Genomic DNA, 20,681 nt, shown 5'->3' with positions numbered 1-20,681 from the left:
CACCAGAGACTGTGGGAGAAGACAGCGCGCAGTCCCAGATGTAATCATTGGAAATCAGGACAATAAAGGAAAAAAGCTTTCAATTCAAGACACTAAAAAAGAAGTCACAAGGGAAACTCGAAGGTCCTAGAAAGAATTAATAAAAAGTGAAAGAAAAAGTAATGATACAGAAAAAAGTACAGCTAAATAAAATCAAATTTGAATCTTTGCATATAATAAAATGCAATTTCTGAACTAATCTTCAATGTTGAGGACCACTGCACTCTTAAAAAACTTTAAAAGTTGCTTTACTTAACAATATCTGATAATTAAGTGACAGATTCTAATCTTTATCCCCAACTAATTCTGCTAAAATATCTGTGAAAAATCAGTGATTGATTTTGGCATAATAAACTAATACTACATTAACAGAAATGTAACTTTACATTTGCTTTTTAAAGCAATTCTATAGTAATTTCAATCACACAATTACCCAAGATGGTATGGAAATAAATACAAACAATGAAAATGAACTCTACCCAATTCCACTTTACCAACGTAAGTTAACCATTTATCAGACTGGTGATTATCCTTTCAGACAATTTTCTTTTTGTTTTTAAAAACGTATTTAAAGTTGTATGATGCAATATTTAAGAGGAGGGAAAAATGAACATTACAATGAACACTTGCGCATTCACTGCCCAACTTTGGAAATAAGCATCACCAATACAGTTGAAACCCTGTAGACAGGCCTGCACTTTAGAAGTTAACGACCTTGATCTCACAGTTCTTCATACTTCTCAGCATGTACTGCAGCCCTAAACAATGTATCATACTACTTTGTATGTTTTAAACTTTCCTATAAATGTTCTAATACTGTATGTACTCTTTATTCATTTTCTCACTTAAACAAGTTTGTGAAACTCCAGCCATGCTGACATAATTCATTAATTTTCACTAAGCTATAGTTTCACCATATGAATAATGAACAATTTATTCTCCTGCTGATGAACAGTCAATACTGCTAAAAACATTCTCTGAAAATCTCCAGCACATATGAGAGCTTCTCTATGGGGCACACACAGGAAGCAGAACCACTGGGTCTCAGGATGTCTACTTAGCTTTACTAGATATTGACAAACTGTCATCTACAAAGTACAAGAGTTCTTCATGTTCTATAGTCTTCTCCACACTTGGTTTTGTCTGCCTTTAGCTTTGCACAATATGAAAAGTTTTAATTTGCCTTTCCCTGATTATTAGTGAGGCTGAATATCCTTTCACTTTGACACAGTGATGTTTCTTCATCTGCATATTCTTGCCTCCATTTTCAAATTAGAGTCTCCACTGATCAAAAACTGTCTGCCTCAAGTATTCTAATGAAAGACTTCAGAGAAGCCTGCTTATCCGTAGTGGGTAGAAACCACTTATTAACCCTTTCTTTTCCAGAACACATAGTTTACCATGAAAAACAGTTGCCTTGGTATACAGAGTATTCAGCATAAGATCAGCACTCTTCAATGTGTATCTTTAATCTTCTATAACCTGCATTTTAAATGATCAGAATGCAAATGAAAGCCTCATTATCTATGAAGTTTGATATCATATGCATGTGATATTATTTTTCTAAGATTAAACCTAAAATTTTAAAAGCTGACCACACCCTCAGGTTAACAAATCCTTAAAAACTGAAAATAAATTCCTAAATGACCTTCACAACAAATATAATTCCAAGGGGACAAAACTGACACAAGCTGAAAAGCAATAAACACTTCTGTCACAACTAAGTAATTCATGACCAGTGAGAGCATGAAAAAGTGTTGGAGTGAAGGGAGCAGGCTGGTGGAATGACAAGAACTACAACCATTTTGGAATTCACCACACAGTAGGCACTATTATCATAGGAAAATAGACAGTAACCACCACAGGAGTCACTGTGAAAAGTAAACAAGGTAACATTCAATACCTGTATCTGATCTAATTCCATTCTATGGATGATGAATGAAGCAGAGAGGTCAAGTACACTGTTCGAGGTCACAATAAATGATCCCAATGCCAGAATTCTTCACGCTACACACTGTAATATTCACAGACCCCTAACATGGGTCTCATGACTGTATTCACAGGAAGGAAATAACTAGAAGTATCTAAAAAGATAGGAAAAGCACTCAGACCCTAAAAAAAAACAGGCCGATGAGAGGTTATCTTAAAAGGTAACTTACTCTTTTGCTTTTGTGCTAACAAATATACTTTAGACATTAGCTATCTATAAGGTAAGATAAACTCAGCTTTAGGGAAACATGGCAGTCATGAAACCCAATTGTTTACTAAGATCCATTTAAAAGAAATTCTCTTAGAAATTATTTTCACATAAACAACAACTGATTTGACCAACTACACTTCAGCCAGTAGAATTCAAGACAGCAAATACTGAAAGGTACCTACCTACTGCGGGTGCATCATACTCATCACCAAGTAGAATTTCTGGGGCCGAATATGCAAGAGATCCACAGCTTGTAGTGAGCTTCTTCCCTGGTTGAAATTTGTTGCTGAAACCAAAGTCTGTCAACTTTACAAGACCTTGTTTTTCAAAGAAGACCACATTCTCAGGTTTTAAGTCTCTGTGAACCACATGGAGTTTATGGCAATAAGATATGGCGTGAACTATCTGAGCAAAGTACTTCTTGGCCAAGTCTTCATTAAGTCCCTCCTCATGCTTCATTATGTAATCGAACATGTCTCCTCCATCCCCAAGTTCTAGGATAAGATAAAGTTTGGTCTGGGTGTCAATCACTTCATAAAGGCGTACGATGTTGGGATGTTGCACTAGTTTCATGCATCTCACTTCTTGGAAAAGATGACCAGTGGCTAGTGTGTCCAATTTTGTCTTGTCAATAACTTTTACTGCCACTTTTTCACCTGTAAAGACATGCCTGGCAAGTTTAACCACTGCAAAATGACCTCGACCCAAGGTTTTATCCAGATCATATAATCCAGCAATCTTCCCATCATACCCTCGCTTGAATCCTGCCATGCTGGCCCAACGTAGAAAAAATATTTAGACTGCTTAAAATGGATCTTCTCATATATCTGGTGAAAATAAGGAATTCATTTTCAATATCGTCATGGACATCTACAAAATAAGAGAAATAAAATTAAGTTTTCTGTGACTTATCCTTTTATAGCTTCATTTTTTTGAAAATTTTATTTTATAAGAAGCTTGAAATAAATATATTGAGACATAAAATCAGTAAATCAGTCAGGGGCATTTATAATTACCTATTTACAGATTTAGGGTTTACATTATAAAGCTTGATCACTGAAGTGCCATTTTATTTTGCAAACTGATACAAAGTTAATCTGTTGAAACAATTTTTGGGTGACGTCACAAGAAAACCGGCAAGTTTGATATACTTTTAAAAAGCATTTAAAGAATATTTTCCAAAAGTAATTTCAATTAGCGTCTTAAAAAAGAAGCCTGGGACTGACTAGAAAAGGAAAACACAATAAATATACACTTGGATGGAAACCAACAACTTCTTCCTGCTATTCCAAAATTAGCACTATTTAATATAAAATCCCTTCAGTAGACTTGTGACTTTCCCAGAAGAGTACAGCTTAGTTTTCTGAGGTATTTTCATCTACCTTCCCTCCCCTGTATCTCCAAAGCACCATGAGACACCTCCATCCCAGGTGGCCTTAATCTTACAGGTTTCAGTACACACCATCTTTATCCTGAGACCTCAAGGTTCTTGAGGACTCTATGGTTCCATGTTTTATTTCCACCCTCTGCTAATGCCAAGAACAGTGTTTTATATAGAACAAGTAATCAAAATTTTTTCACATTTTGAAATGCAACTTTTTTCAAAATATTTACAAGTAAATTTTTTGCTCTTGCATCACTAGTACCTAGACCAGTATCTGGTACACATTAGATGTTTTAATATTTGCTGACTGACAGGTACTTATTCTTTGTGCTTATCCGTTATGCTTGTCTCTATTATGGCTTTCCAACTCTCAAACAAAACCTACCACGATGTGCGTACATTTCAAGAACACACAAGCATGCATTTAAACTATTTACATGTTAAAGATTATTTGGCTTTAAAAACCTCATTTTATATGGAGTTTAAAATTCTTAACCTACATAGTATAAACCTTAAAATACAGAAATAGGTTCTTATAAATGATCCTGACTCAGAAAAAATTTTAAATGTATATAATTATACAAATTAAGACATTTTAAATCTCACACACTAAACTCCCACTATTATTTTTTTTTTAACCAAAATTAAATAGAATAACAAAATCCCATGAAAAATACAGCCATCTCCTAAGACTAGATCTTTCCTATCAGCGCACATTAATCCGTGCAGCGAAGCCTTTCTAATGCTTCCATATGCAACTTCACATTTTCAGTAACTTGTTATTAACAGTACTTACAGCAGTTACTCTACTTACGTGAAAATATCCCAACAACCTAAACTGTATGTACATAAAAGTTTTTTTTTAAGCACTAGCATTAAATACCTTTAAATCTCATTTTTGCTTAAAAGAACAGAAGAAAAACTAACAGTTAACATTTACTGAAAACCCACTATATATATTTGCAAAAAATGAATCAAATTAGATTGTGTCATTGGATCTTAATAATCCTAAGAGGTCACTATTATTCCCATTTTATAGCCAAGAAAGCACTGTGTTTCAGATAAGTGCTGAAGCTAAGATTCAAACCAAATTCTTATTTCAAAGCACAGACCTCTTATAAACATATGACCATTCTAAACAATATTATTTTTATGATAATAATATCGGGAAGTTAAAAAAAAATTCTCATAGTCATTTCTCCCATGCAGGCTAAAATGATCTGAATAAAGAAATAAATAAATAAATAAAATAAAATGATCTGAATCACATATCTGGGGCCACCTCAAACTTCTCTGTAATTGTAAATTACCCTCAGAGTAATTCTGAGTGCTTTCATTTAATTGAAAATTGCCCTCAGAGATAGGATTACTAGTCTCATTTTGAGGCACAAAAACAGTGAGTAACTTGGCCTAAGCTATAAGGCCAATATGTTAAAGAGTTGAGATTCACCAAAGCCTGTTCTTTTAACCACTGTTCTACACTGTTTTTGCAAATTAATTTCAGAAACAAAATCCTATTTCTATTGAGACTTTTAAAAATGAGAAACCTGCACATACGGCTTATGTGGCTTTCTCTTTGGAGAAAAAGCAAATTCCTTCTGTTTCGTGTATTATCCTTGTCATCTGAGCTGCTCATTTTATTGATAACAAGAAAATCCAAGAGGAAAGATCTTGCTTTATTTGGACAGTAGTTCCCCCCACTCCCAAAATTAATTTAAGTATATTTAATTTCCAAAAACAAAAACTCTAAGCTGACTCCAAGGGGCAGAAAACTACCTTTAAATCTTTAACTTTGATTAATTATAAGGGCAGTAATAACTCTTAAAATTCTACCTGAGTTTATGCTTCTATTGCACAAGCTTACAAATGCAACTTTAGCTTTCAAAAAAAAGCTTCTTCAGGCTGCCCCCAAGTTACATAACATTTACTTTTTCATCTATCACTTTAGATGTATTCCTGGAAAGTGGCACAGAAATCAAGGCTTTATAAACAAATTTCAGTTGGTTTACATTTTAATTATTTTTTAAAGATTTATGTATTACAAAGGAATATACAGATCTTTTTTTAGGGTCTCAGACACCCACAGATAATCACTATTCACACTGTCATTTATCTTTCCAAAACTGGGTTAGCAAAAGGGCACAATGAAATAATTTTTAATCTACTAGCAAGTTCATGGGGAAAAATCTCATAGGGTATCTTCTTAATGACAAGCAATCCTGCAGTAAAATGATTAATTGCTTTCACTATCAAAGAATTCACTTTTTGGGTACTTTTCTGGATATACATATCCCTTTTTCATCGCCTAAAAGTGAAGTGAAATGAAAGTAGCTCAGTATGCCTGACTCTTTGCGACCCCAGGGACTATACAGTCCATGGAATTCTCTAGGCCAGAACACCGGAGTGGGTAGCCTATCTCTTCTCCAGGGGGTGTTCCCAACCCAGGGACGGCGCCCAGGTCTCCTGCAGGGTTAGGAAGATCCCCTGGAGAAGGGAAAGGCTACCCACTCTAGTATTCTGGCCTGGAAAAATCCATGGATGATCCACGGGGTTGCAAAGAGTCGGACACGACTGAGTGAATTTCAGTGTCTTTCAAACTACAATTATAAACCTAAAAAATAGCAAGTTACAAATCACTTAAAGTTGAGAGGAAAAATATCCTTGTTATTGAACACCTTTAAAAATACTGTTTAATCATACTATCAAGTGTATTTTGAGTTACTACAGGAAATAATTAGGCTTCCCTGGTGGCTCAGACGGTAAAGCAACTACCTGCAACACAGGAAACCCAGGTTCACTCCCTGGGTGGGGAAGATCCCTGGAGAAGCAAACAGCAACCGACTCCAACATTTCTGCCTGGAGAATCCCCACGGACAGTGGAGCCTGGCGGGCTACAGTCCATGTGGTCCCAAAGAATCAGACACAACTGAGCAACTTAACATAGGGAATAATTAAATCATTTTTTGATATCTGAGGATCTTGCAATGCCTAAAAATCATTCTGAACACCAATGGAGAATGTTAAGGTGTGGCTTATGTAAAGTAAAGGCGACTGTGTACCAGCTCCAAGACATACCCTGCAAACTGCATGTGGAGTAATCCTTGTTAATACTGTGTTTCGTTAGTTGCTTCTTTTTCCTAAAAGAAAATACAAAGATATTAGTTTAGTTCTATTTAACTTTTGCTGAAAGTTAAAATATAAACCCTCAGGGTGGACCCAGACAAATAAAAATGGCGAATCTGTTTTCAGTGACCCAGTCTTCCATTATTTTTCTCCCCTTTGTCAATTACAGGCCGTTCAAGGAATCTTTAGGCAACAGGTATTTCACAGTGAAAAGACACTGATGCTGGGAAAGACTGAAGGCGGGAAGAAAGGGGACAACAGAGGATGAGGTGGTTGGATGGCATCACCAACTCAATGGACATGAGTTTGAGTAAACTCCGACAGTTGGCAATGGACAGGGAGGCCTGGCGTGCTACAGTCCATGGGATCACAAAGAATCAGACACAACTGAGTGACTGAACTGAACTGACTGATTTCACAGTGAACAGATACATGGAGATTTGTCCAGGTAGACAGAGTAAAAGGATTATTCCATTTGAAGGAGGAGGGAATTATAATAATGAAGCGTAAAGTCACAGTTTTTGAAATGCCTCCTGGGTAATGAGCATGAATCCACAATGCAATGAATCCTCACCAGGGGTCTGCGGGGTAGGCACCAGGAGGCTCCACCTGCCCCACAAGCAGCAGCCTGCGGCTCCAAGCTGCTCAGCCAGGCTTCAAAGCCCAACAGGAGCCTCTCTGGCTCACGAAATACCCGCTCCAATAGCCGAGGAGGGCAACCTCTCCAACACCCCATCGTCTAGCAGGCCAGCAGAAATCAACACGAGCACTGGGGGACACACACACAGCTCTGCACTAGAGGCTTTCCAGCTGAGAGTAAAGAAGAGACTCCACGAACAGAGAGAACGTGAGAGGACCACTGATACCGAAGTCCGTGGCCCAGGGAGGGGACTAAGGCAGCCTTGCAGGCCTTTCCTCAGCACTGGAAGATCACATTAATAACTTCAAGTTCTAAGTATCCAAACGAGGCCAAGGCACTTCACACAACACACTACAGGTGAGTCCAGCTAATCCTTAAGCTCAGGCTCGTGTGAGCCTGGGGGAAAGAGCACGTGAGAGGTTGGGGGAAGTAGGGAAGATGAAAGGAGGACGAAGGAAAGGGGGCTGTGAAAACAAGTTTACTGCTGGGAATGAGAGGATGAAGAGCAATGGAGACAGCTGCTCACAGACTGAGCCAAGCAAAGTCATGGGCACAGGGTCACGTCTAGAGAAAGGTGAGCTCTGGGATGCCGACCTGCTCCTTCAGCTCCAAGTGAGATACAATAGTTCCTCCCATTACCCACACCTGCTTCTCTCTCCAACAGACAGTTTCATCCACAGTCAGGCAAGGCAGTGTGATGGTCCAGCTTGGCTGAGTGCTGGTTCTATTAAGGCTAATGACTGGATCTGAATGCCGGCTTACCAGCCACTAGCCACTGGATCTGAGGAAAACCTGACCTCTCTGTATGGTCAGTCTCCTCATTAGAAAACATCAGTAGCAAGAGCATGGCCTAGATCGTGCTGAATTAAATCAGTTAATAAAGGTGGTGCTTAAAATAAAGCCTGGCACAGAGGAAGCAGTCAGTAAACACTAGCTACCACCACCACTACCACGGTTATGATGATAGTAATCTCCTCCACCCAGGCAGAAATTCTTTCAGTCTTCCACTCTACTTCAAGAGACTGAATTTACTGAGCTACCATCTCTCTTCCGTTTTCAGAAAACTCCCTAGTGGCTCAGACGGTAAAGAATCTGCCTGCAGTGCAGGAGACCCGGGTTCAATCCCTGGGTCGGGAAGACCCCCTGAAGAAGGAAATGGTAACCCACTCCAGTATTCTTGCCTGGAGAATTCCATGGACAGAGGAGCCTGGTGGGCTGCAGTCCATGGGGTCGCAAAGAGTCGTGAACTGCTTAGTTTCCTAAGATGTATTAAACTGGAAATGGATACTGTAGATTGGTAAAGAAATTAATCTCTAGTTGGGTATCAAAGTCTGACAATTTTTCATTAAAGCATCCCACAAAAATCTAACTATTTGCTTTTTTCTTTAAACTTTTTATTCTGTATTCGGAATACAGCCAATTAACAATATTGTGATAGTTTCCAGTGAACAGAGAAGGGACTCAGGCATACTCATGCATGTATCCATCCTCCCCCAAACCCTAGGTGTGATCATTTTGTATATAACTTTGTATCTTGTATTCTGCTTTTTTCAATTGACCAATTACTTTCCTTTCAGTATTTTTGTTTCAATTATGAAAGAACCATCTATGCAGTGTAAGAAAAAGTATAATCAGAACATATATATTGGCAATATAAAAGAGGGAAGTTTTTTAAAAAAAAATCATCCATTATTCTACCCTGTGGGATAATCTCTGTTAACATTTTGAACACGCCCTTCCAAACTATTTTCTATGTATACTACATGCCAGACACAAAATGGGGTAACACACACACACACACACATATATATACACACATTGGGGATGGGGGGAAGTTGCGACCATTTTCTAAGTATTTCCACAAAACAAGTTCATCTTAGAAAATCTGGAAAATACAGAAAAGCACCATAGATTAAAAAAAAAAAAAACATCTATAATCTCATCAAGGATACCCTCTCGTCAGGTTCCAGTTTATATTCTTTACATCTGGGCTTCTGTACAAAGCTAAGATATCGTATGTGAAGTCACAGGACTACTTTTTCCTCTACTTACAGGATGAACATTTTCCATGCACTATGTTCTTCTAAATCACTATTTTTAATGACTACATTAACTACTATGACATCTTTTAAAACAGCAAAAGCACTAAATTAGACCATTCTAAAGCAGTCTTCTTACTTATGATAGCATATGCTCATACATGGATACATGCTCATACATGATATGCTCATACATGATACATGATATGCTCATACATGGATATGATGTGGCTGGACCTAAATGAAACAGACCATCCAGTCCAGGGTGTTTGTAATATGTAAATTCATGTTTGAGAAACACGTACTGGTGTATGCTGCAAGAATACATTGATGTTCTCCCAGTTTACTAAAGACGGCAGAAGCAACTGAAGTGTGCGGGTGTGGCTGGAGAAGAGGAAGGAAGTGTGGGTGGCCCTACACACATTTTGCAAGCTGCTGAAAACAGTTGTAAAACCAGCCTCTGTTAAACCTACTGTCAATTTGGAATGCACCCTGTTATTCTTGTCAAAACTCACTTCGAGCTTTTCACTGACATCTTTACCATTGGAGTGTGGTCTGTATACCAAACTAAGGTCTCCAACTCACACCTCTCCCCAGAAGAGGCAAGGAACAGCACGCTGAACAAAGGTGGCTCCGTGTGGGTAATCATTACCAAGCAAGCCATGGCATGAGAAAGCAGGCCACATGCAAAAATTAGGCTACTCCAGAGCCTCTCTACACTTTGGGATATTATACACCTCCCTGTTAAAGCAGACCACTAGTGTTCAAACAGAAAAACCTTCCAAACGATTTACATGCCTCAAAAATGATCGGTGCCAGCGCTCTCCCTCCCATAGAGACAGCCAAAAGATGAGTTTTTATACAACCATGCTAAAACTGTATTTAAGCTTCTTAGACATGGAAATTATCTGGTATCTTTCACAAACAGCAAAAATATGAAAACTGTAACTCTTACTCATGGGAAATGTCAGACTAAACCTACATTTAGAGAAAAGTCAACTCAAGTAGAGGAACTAACGCACGTTTCACAAAAATTGCTGCCCTGACCTCACTGCTAAAATTTCAAAGATACCTATAACAAAAACAGTATAGGCTGAAAAGAAGGCAACAGATTCAATCCTCCAGGAATATCAGTAACCTCCAAGTCAAACAAACAAGCAAAAAAAAAACAAATGAAATCCCAGCGGCAGTCACCATTGCTGTTCTCTTCATCCAAAGTAAACGGTATTCCACATTTTTGGACTGGTATTCCTCCTGGGCATTATTAACATAGGCTATAAGGCAAGGATGAAACAACCAGGGTCATCCAGTGGTTAGGATCTGACACTTCCAATGCAGCGGGCCTGGGTTCAATCTCTGCTCGGGGAACTAAGAACTCAAATGTCTCATAGCATGGCCGAAAAAAGAAAAAAGAAGAAGAAACCATCACAAACAAGCCAATAGGTCCCAAGTTATGGAAGAATCTAGAGTTCTTCACTGGAATGGCTGAATATTACTATGTGGGTATCAGGATCAGTCTAGAGCCACTGGATGGAATCAAGACAGAAACTGCAAATTAGAAGGTTTCAGTCAATCATTTATTATGAGAAATGGCCCAATAAGCAAAAACGTACCTCCAAATGTCTAATAAAGCATTTGCCAAGGGAAGGCAGAGTCACTGTTTACCAAAGTATGTCCTCAAAATTTTCTTCCAGGCAGTGAATTTTAACGGACTCGGGGCCACCTGAGGTAACCAGCACGCCGGGCTGAAAAGTCTGCTCAAGTCTCTCAAGGCAGAGACTGGGATGCCAACACAGATCTATCCCTTAAAGTGCTGGTTTAAGAAATCTTTATCTCCCCTAAATGTAACAAGCTATATTCCAGGGATCTGAATGAAAGGAGGAGTCAGACAATCTATTAACTGACTGATGGAAAGTAGCACTTAGTATCTGTACAGAAAAAAAGGTTAACATCCAAGCCACAAAACCTAGACCAGCAGCACAGGTAATAAGTTCAAATTCTTCCACAGAACTGCCTCTCATTAAAGTGGTGGAAAATGCTAGGCATGTCACCATTTCTACCTGAGGGTAAATGAGTCTTTAAAAATTAGTATGGTGACAGCTCTGGTATAAAGTGTCCACATAATAAATAATGATTTAAGCACAAGTTGGTGTGTAGACATTACTCCAAAATAAATAAAGCCAACCCACAATTGCTCCTTTGCCAGGAAAACAGAATGTAAGGTGGAATCTACGGAGAATTTAAAAACTTAATCTACATCTCTCTTCCAGAGCTTTTATTAATCCTGTCAAAATTCATTTTAACTCCATATCATCTTTTTGAGACCCCTTGCTGATACTGTGACAAAGATGGTCACGAAAAAGTGGTCCCAAAAAATGTGGAAAAAAAAAAAGAAAAACTACTCCATGAACAAAAATATCGGCACCTAATATCTCACTGACTTTGACTTAAAAGGCAGAAGCATATGGGAATTCTCTCATATTGCTGGCACCACAGATTACTTTTCTGAAAAGCAATTTGGCAATACCTGTATTAAAAGCCTTAAAATTGTTAATATCCTTCATTTAATAATCTTACTAATAGATTTATGGCTTAAAGAAATAGACAAATATTTAGTCACAATGTTCAGGGACATTTATATATGAAAAAAAAAAAGATCAGAAATAACCAAATGGTCTACAATAAGGAAACAGTACACCTAACACAAGACTATGCGGCTATATTTTGAATCTATTCAATCTCATGGAAAATTGTCACAATAGAACATTAAGTAAAAAAATTCACACACTAAATTTCATGGCATGGGAATCCCAAATTTTTTTAAAACATATAATCTGCCTGCATATATACTTTAAAAAAAATGCTAAAATTACAGATTTTTTTCTCTTTATGCTTTTCTATTCTTTTCAAATTTTTAGCAGCGAATATGTGCTGCCTTTATAAACTAGGAAAGGCAGAAGTTACTAAAATTTTGAATTTCTGTACATAATTATTCATTCAACTTATTTTCTTTTTTTTTTCATTCAACTTATTTTCAATTGACACCAAAGAAATAAACCAATTTCCCTGAAATATATGTATATTTATATAATCTTAATAAACACACATACTCAATGAAATATTCTGCCTCCTTTGAGGGACAAAGTATGCAATTCCTTCAGGCTAAGGAAGGAACAGGAACACTGAGTCTAATTTTTTATTAGCAAATATTTCAGCCCTAATTGTGGGGGATGAATTATGGGGGACAATACAGTCCCCCAGTCCTTTAGGATCTTACAAATAAGTTATCTACATACAAAAGATAATTATCCGACATAGCTGGATGGCACCACCATCTCCACAGACTCAAGTCTGAGCAAACGGAGGGAGGCAGTGAGGACCGGAAGCCTGGGTGCTGCGGTCCCTGGGCCTGCAAGGAGCTGGCCACGACTGAGGGACTAAGAAAACCGGGGCAAGTTACGTCAAAGGAAGGGCAAAGGATGCTAAAGCCAGGACCCCCAAGGACGGGGCAGCCCACAGATCAGGCCTCAGCCCTCACCAGCAGTGGGACACCCTTTCTGGAAATAGGAGAAATGAACAGCAGGGTACACATGGCGGTGTGGGTGAAGTCAGGCCGGTGGGCAAAGTGAGATGATAAATGTAACAGGGTGGGGAAGGCTGATCCTGAAAACTACCCAGTGCTTCACCATTTAGGGAACTGTGATGAACTCTCAGTCTCTCAACATCAATGGGAAACGTGCTAGACTAAAGTCACCACATTATCTTCGAACTGTACTTTAGATTAATTCAAGTGTCATCAAAGAGTTAAAAATGCACAGAAGCAGCTTCATATCACAGAGCTGATGTGAGGCCTCAAAAGAAAGGAAAACTCTAGGTTTAAACATGAAAGCAACAGAAGAATAAGCTCATCAGAAAATTTAAACCAATTATAAAAGTTCAGTGCTCACTTTAAGATTCCATAAAATACCAATTTTTGTTTTGACTTACTGGATTCTCTCATTATTACCCATACTACTTTCCTAAAAACCTACTAACTTATAACTAAACAGGTTTACAGGTTTATATAGAAAAGAGTCTTATAGCAAAACCACAGTTGACATTTCTTTTCATTGTCTCATTTCAAGTTTTAAAAGTATCTTTCACTGCCACAACTGCCCATTTGAGAAGTTTACTTTTGTTTAAATGCAGGATTCAAAGAGAGTAAACAATTTAAAAAAATTAACAATTTACCTACTTGGAATCTATGTATGCACTGAATTCTTTACATTTGTTCTATAATTTATTCCTTACCATCATGAATGTGATGGAAGTACCATACCCATTTTATAGAAGAGGGGACGGTCAAACAGGATAAAGTCTTTCTATGGCCCAGTCCTACGTCCAGCTAAGAGCTGCCTGAGTTGACTCCTGAGTCCTGTATTTTTTCCTGCAATAATACAATGCCTCCACACTTTGATCTGGATCTAATTCCCAGGAAAACAACTGCACTAAAATAAATCTATTCTGACAATTGTGTTTTTCCTCCAATTCTGACACGCCATGCAAGTTACCTGACCCAGCCATCAACTAACAAGACTGTCACCAAGGACTCACCTAATAAACATCATTAACAAACAATTCCATTAAGAACTTTTTGAAATGTTTAGAAACTACAGTTTGAGAAAGGAAACAACAGGCAAATAACCATTCAAAAGACAGACTGAGAATTACTGGCCATCTAAAAATGCAATGGCACCTTGGAAAAAACTTCACCTTTACAGTTTGTATACAATTTTGTTATGGCAAGATTTCTCCCCAATGGCACCGAACAGTCAACACCAAGCAAATCATTTAAGTACAATTTAAGAAGGTTCTATTTTCTGCTTTAAAAAATGTATCCTTACCCAAACTGCAATTTTAATGTACTTTGCAAATTACATTCTCTCCAATTGTTTCTAACAAAGCATCTTCCTTCACAAGAGGATTAGCAAATACTCATAAAAGAGGAGAACAAAGGATCAGATCATGTCTCGAAACACTAGATTGAGTATTGTCATTCTATGTGTCTTCTGTAGTACTCATAATGCTTTATACCAATATGAGAATTGTTTAACCTGCAGAAAATGAGATAGAACACAAAGCTTAACTCTTAAATTCAATCACTTAACTTTTGTCTACTATTAAAAAAATTACTGTGCAATATTTGGACTACTTAAGAGACCCATAAATATGGCACACTCTAAGCTTCATAACTTGTCCAATGAATATTTGTTAGTCTAGTGTCCTAGATCTAAAATGAACTTTACCTACATACCTTACACCGTCTGAGTGAAACCTACATTACCTAAAATATACTCTCCTTAATACAAAAGAACCAACGTGTCTAAATATTAAACCCAGTTAGATATACTATTTAAACATTTTCCCCTATCTATGCAATATGAAGACAATATAATGACATAAGAGATAAGTCTGTACATAGAAGGGGAGGGAACATCAGAGAAGAGCAGGGACAGCAACCTAAGCGTCACATTTCAAAGTGCCGCAGAGCCAAATTTTCTCGTCTAAACCACAGAGGTGCACATTAAAAATTATCAAAATTCATTTACTCAGCAAACATGAGGAGCAGCATCATAGCATAAAAGAGTACCATAGGACTTGGAGCCCAAGGAGATATTCCACTTCTGTCAACAGGCATGTCTTTGTCTATAACACAAAGATAAGCACCACCTGGGACAATCATGAAAGCAAAAGGCAATAATACACATTAGCAATGTGTCAGTGGGATTAAAATCACCCAGATTTTTCCCCCAGCTTTTCACAACTGGCTTCCCTTTCAGAGAGTCTGACATCTGAGAGGAGCTGTATACTAAGTTCCCCATCTTACTGTGACATCCTTAGCCTCACCCTTCACTGGCCCAGAACACTACCCCTCAAGGCCTGCACTGGATGTAACAGGAAGGCCACTGCCCTACGCTGTTTACACCTCTCACTGGAAGGCTTGGAAGAGGTGTTCTTTCCCCTAAATCTGCCTTTGGGAGTTCACAGGAGGCATCTCAGAGACATTATTCTGTTTAAGCTAAGAACTGAGATTGGCTGAGGGGGAAAAGCGGCCTTAGTGTGACTGGGACAGTAACCCACACGGAGCCCAGGGTGTGAGACAAGGTGAGAGATGGGCGGGGAAGAACCAGACACCCGAAGGTCCTCGTGTCCCTGCGCTGAGTGGATGCTGCCCACATCTGGCCGGCCTCTGCCATGCCTTAGGGCCAACACAGAGGCCACCATCCAGACCGGCGCCTCTCCCTCCCCTCCCATCCGCCTGCACACCAGCTCCTGGGCACTCTCTCAGCACTATGCCCTCTTCCATCACGGCCTGTGTCACAGTTGTGTTTATATAATTATCTGTGTGATTATGTGATTAATAATCTGTATCCCCCACTAGACTACATGATAAATTCAGCCCGCGTAAAACACATGTCTGCTTTATTCAGCTCTGCATCCCTGGGCCCGCCGAGTATAGCATCTGCCTGAAATATATAGATACACTTTATTAAATGAACAAATGAAAGCTGGCACTAAGAAGCCAAGGAAGAATCCTGAGCAGTGGAATGGCAATCAGAGATGACAGCTGAACAAACCACTCTGGCAGCAAAGTGAAGATCACATTGGAAGGGGAAGACTAGAGCCTGAACACAGGTGAGGAGACTAGTGAAAAATGTTTCCAGAAAAGTGATGAAAGACTTAAAAACGAGGGCAGCCTGAGTCTGGGCAGTGATGAGGAGGATGTAACGGAGGAGACACGCTTGGGAAGCAGAATCCAGAAGCTCAATGCACAGGGGGCAAAGTATAGACAGGAATCTGAAATGACTCTAGTGGAGAGTGGGAGCAGGTGGGGAACTGACTCACACCAGGAATACAGGATGGCAACAAACATCTCCTGAGCATCTTTTCTAGAGTGGAAGATCTGCCTCTAGCGCTGGGATTCTATAAATGAGAAGCGATTTCTATCCAACCCATTGGGATAAAATGGGTATGGTATCCATTAATGGGCAGCAAACTACAGTTCAGATCTTTCACATTTCTTCACCAGGACATTTCTTGGGTACACCGACTACATATGAGGCATAACACTGGTCTGGGGATACGGCAATCAAAGAAGAGGAATCTCTGCCTCCAAGGAGCTGACAGTCTTCTGGGTTTGAGACAGGTAACTGCATGACAGTTACTGCATGAGAAACTGTGGCCAGTGAGGCTGTGATTTGACCAGTTACATGTCCTGTAACCTGCATTTCTGGAGCACTGATTTCATAACTCCCATCACATTTCAGGCCAACATGGAGTTGAGGGCTTATGTGCTGGGACATTCAGACGGACAGCCCTCCTCCCAATCTTGCTTTGAGCCTGGAGACACTCGAGAACTGAAAACAACATGGTGCATGGGCAGCCAATGCCCTCCAACTCTGAAGTCGCTGCTGTGGTCACATGGCAGCAGTCTGGGGAACAGACACAACTAGGAAGGAGGGGGAGAGAGGCCTGCCTGGTCAGCAAAGAGCCTACCTGAGCAGAGGCCAAACGCTGCAGGTGCCAAAGTAGAATCTCGGGAGGCTCTGGAAGTAACAGCAGAGAAATAAACATTCAGGGAAGGTAGAGCAGGAATCCTCTTTAGTCAGGTTCCTCCCCTTCCACCAGCAAGAAATGGTTCCCCACGGGATGGAAGGCCTCAACCCAAAGCAGATATACAGGAAAACAAGATGAGGAAATGATCTGCAGTGAGAATAACGCAGCTCCAGATTATCCAGACCAGACAACACATTTCTAGCGCTCACTCACGAGGTCATTAAATGAAGAGGTTTTATACTGGCCCTTCCCAAACTAAAACAAAATACCAAAACATGTCCTCCCCTTCAACCCCAAACCTACTGCCCTTCTTTGCCCCCTTCCTCTCCACAGCCTTAAAAAAACAAAAACAGCTGCACAGGCTCTACCTCCTCAGCTTCCTTTCACCCACTTGGATCTAAATTATTTCTCCACCATCTGACCTTGTCTTTTCAACCTCCCTAAACCTTGGAGCCCTTTCCCCTTTTCTCTGCCTGGAAACTCTACCTTGTCCAAGACTGGTTCAACCATCGCCTTCTCTGTGAGGCATTCCCCAGTCACATTGCCCAGGGGTTTTGCCTATGCCTCATCACAGCATTTGATCCTGCTATCATTGTTTACCTCAGTATAAATATAATTCACAATAGCCTGAAAGACAGGAACTCATTTTTATTCACTTTTCTATTGCCACCCTCTAACCCATGGCCCCCAAAGTAGACAAAGGCTCCATGAATAAATGATCAGAAGTTTAGTTTACCTTCAAAACTGCTACAAACAACTCAACTCTTCCACCTAAATTGCTCTAAGAATAGACTTGCATACACACACACACACTAGGAAGTATCTATATTCTGAATAATCAGTTTTCTTATAACAGCATCTTGGCTAGAAACTCTAAATTTTGGTGGTTAAGCAAACAGCTGGCATGCAGTAAAATCAATTCTTTAGAGTTCCTCATCTACGTTTTTAATTCCTAAAATTCTGACCATGTGAAAGTGCACCTTTTTCCTGGGCAGTGTAATGAATTCTTAGGCTCAGAAAACCTGCTTCAGAGAAGCAACCAAGCCTTATTTATACCAATGCTTAGAACCTGGGCTGCTCAGTAGCTCCAAAATTTATTTTCCTTCTATTTAGTTTCACTTTCTATATGAAACACCCATAGTAAAGTTTAGACACACAATATTTCCTGCAACCAGTAAAAATATCTGAAAACCCTTCAATTTTAATACGGACATTCAAAAGCCTTCATTTTAAGATTATGGGATTACATCTGAACCTTAACGGCCCAATGTTTACTTCTGTTCTAGAAAAACAAAAATTACGTAACTTCTCAGTCCTTTTATGTTTTCTACAAATGTATCTTACTGCAATAACATAGAAAAACTTAGAAGAGCAGAGAAAAAAGAAAAAAAAGTGAAAGTAACTTTTCTATACTGAACAAAACAAACAAACAAAAAAAACCTGATTGTGCAAATTTAAAAAAAAAAAATAGAAAGGTGGCAAAGTTCCCTGCCAGGAAAACCTTAAAGATGGAGAAATAAGAAAAGTTAACTCCATGCACCTGACTTTCAATTACTATACTGTTTCAGAAAGTGACTTGCCTCAATAAGTGACCTTGGGAATGTCATGTCATTTCTCTCATTTTTAGTTCTGTAAAATGGGAATGTCATCTGTTTTCCTACTAGAGACAATTGGTCGAATAAAAGAACCAATGTGATTTTTTTTTTTTTTTAGAAACTTGTCTAATTAGTTTGCTTTAATCACCACTAGTACAGTACATTCCTCTTCAGGAATCCAATTCCAAGAAAAATATTTAAGCAGACGTTGAGGACAGATTTCCTTAAGGGAATGATTTTATAAATCTGGAGAGCAATGTAACAAGATTATAAATTAACAAATTGATTACATAAGCCTTGACAACCTCAGGCTTTAAAGTACACTGATACACATTCTGATAAATTAGACTGATTTGGGACTAGCGCCTCAACCCCGTACAAGAAACCCAAACTGAGGCATCTGGTGTTTGATAGGAATCAGGTGGAATCTGATCAAGACGCGGAACATTTGCAGTTCCATTACCTGCTAGCCACGCTTCACCTTTCACCATAAAACGTGAAACGCATTAAGTCAGCTTTACCACCTGCTCCTAAGATTGTGAAAATGTACTCAATTAAATGGAAGGGGGGGGGGAGTAACTAGATAATGTGAAAAATCCTATACCCTTAGACGTCCAGAAGCTGAAGAATCCTACTGCCAAATGCCCCCTCACCCCTGCAAATACTGGACTTGAACCGAACTCACTATACAGCTATCGAATTTTACCTGACCCAACTGTTAAGAACAGCACAGCTCCAGGAACCCCACTCAGGATAAAAGGCTGTCACTTTCCTGGATCCCAAGTCCAACCAAACGGAAGGAAGGGTTTTGTAAAACGGTCCAGAAAGGAATCAACAGGCGATGACTATGGAAAAGAACGGAGGTTTTCCCATCAAAAATTCTAGTTGTCCCTCGGGAACGACACTGCTCCTCCTTCCTTACCCCGATGCCCTTTCTCTACAGACAATATCCCCATTCTATTGTACGGCTGCAGTTTTAGCAAGAAATCCCCTTGCTGCGCCAGATCTCCAGATTCTTTTGAAAAAGAAAAACACCTTCAGTGAGGAAAACACCGTACGAGAGAACCTGGGCGCGGGGAGCCGCGGGCGCCGCACTCGGCCCGCTCCGGGGCGGGGCGCGGGGATGCGGGCGCCTCCCGAGGTGCCGCAATCCCGCCGCGGCCGCAAGGGCAGGGCCTCGGGGCGCCCGTGGCCGGCCGCCGCAATGCCCGCTCCCGTGCGGGCCCCGCCGCCGCCCGCTGCCTGCCGCCAGGCCATCAGGCCGCACCGCCGCCGCGCGGAGTCCGGGCCGCCGCAGCCCGCGGCCCGCGTCCTCCCGGGCCCGCGACGCGGGGAGCGCGGAGCGCGCAACTTACTTTCCGCCTGCGGCGGGCGCTCGGGCCCCGGCGCCCAGCCCGGCAACCGCTGAGGCCACTCGGCGGCGGAGGCCAGCCCGTCCCCCTCCCACGGCCGCCGCTCCCGGCTGCACTGCGCGCTCGCCCCTACCTCAGCAAGCAGGCGGGCTTCCGTCCGCTGCGGCCGCGGCGCCGACAACTCCCTCCCGGCCGCCGAATCCCCGCACCCAGCACTAATCATAATACCAAGCGGGCAGCCGGCCGCGGGGAGGGGGTGGGGGGGGCGAGATGCGCCTGCGCGGGACGCGCGTCATTGTGACGCAGGCGCCGGGGCGGGGCCGCGGCGAGGGCGGGGCGGGGCGCACCTGCGGGCTCCAGCGCGCGAGCTGCTGCAGGGCATCCTGGCAGCGCCCCGACCCCGGCGAGTCTGGGCTGCGGCTGGCGGTAGGAAGCGGGCGAGGCGCCCGAGCAAGAGCAAGCTGATGAAGGAGGAAGCACTAGGGACACGAAAAGTAGCCGAGCCGTGGCGGAAATCGGAGGGAAGGGACCGGGTCCTCACAGGACTCTGCGTCTGGGGGCGGGGGTCTGAGGGCACCAGGCACTTCACCCTTCTAAAGGTTCGCCCCCCATCTCCCGCCCAGGTTTAAACAAAGAGCGGGAAAAAAAATATACGTTCACGAATATACGTACATTTTTTTTTTCTCTACAGTTTCTTCTCTGGGAACCCAATT

The 20,681-nt window shown here is 40.8% G+C and overlaps 1 protein-coding gene across 5 annotated transcripts in view; it reads right to left on the bottom strand.

The window, feature by feature from the left end:
• The window catches only part of SNRK (SNF related kinase), a 64,473-nt gene extending 44,245 nt beyond the window's left edge, over positions 1-20,228 (bottom strand). Inside the window, exons 1-5 of one of the 5 annotated variants that reach the window (XM_065933135.1) lie at positions 20,102-20,196; positions 19,323-19,461; positions 16,962-17,011; positions 6,699-6,760; positions 2,422-3,109 (exon numbers count right to left, since the gene is read on the bottom strand). In XM_065933135.1, the coding sequence (XP_065789207.1) occupies positions 2,422-3,010 (589 nt within the window). In that variant the 5' untranslated portion in view covers positions 3,011-3,109; positions 6,699-6,760; positions 16,962-17,011; positions 19,323-19,461; positions 20,102-20,196. Of the gene's footprint in view, positions 1-2,421; positions 3,110-6,698; positions 6,761-16,961; positions 17,012-19,322; positions 19,462-20,101 lie in introns of all 5 variants that reach the window. The other 4 variants (XM_065933137.1, XM_065933134.1, XM_065933133.1 and 1 more) reach the window with 4 other exon arrangements.
• Between the last annotated feature and the right edge of the window lie 453 nt (positions 20,229-20,681).

Source organism: Muntiacus reevesi, chromosome 4 (assembly GCF_963930625.1).
Source record: "Muntiacus reevesi chromosome 4, mMunRee1.1, whole genome shotgun sequence".
In the NCBI taxonomy this organism is placed as follows: domain Eukaryota; kingdom Metazoa; phylum Chordata; class Mammalia; order Artiodactyla; family Cervidae; genus Muntiacus; species Muntiacus reevesi.
The sequence above is the reverse complement of the archived record's forward strand: the minus strand, read 5'-3'. Positions and strand labels throughout refer to the sequence as shown.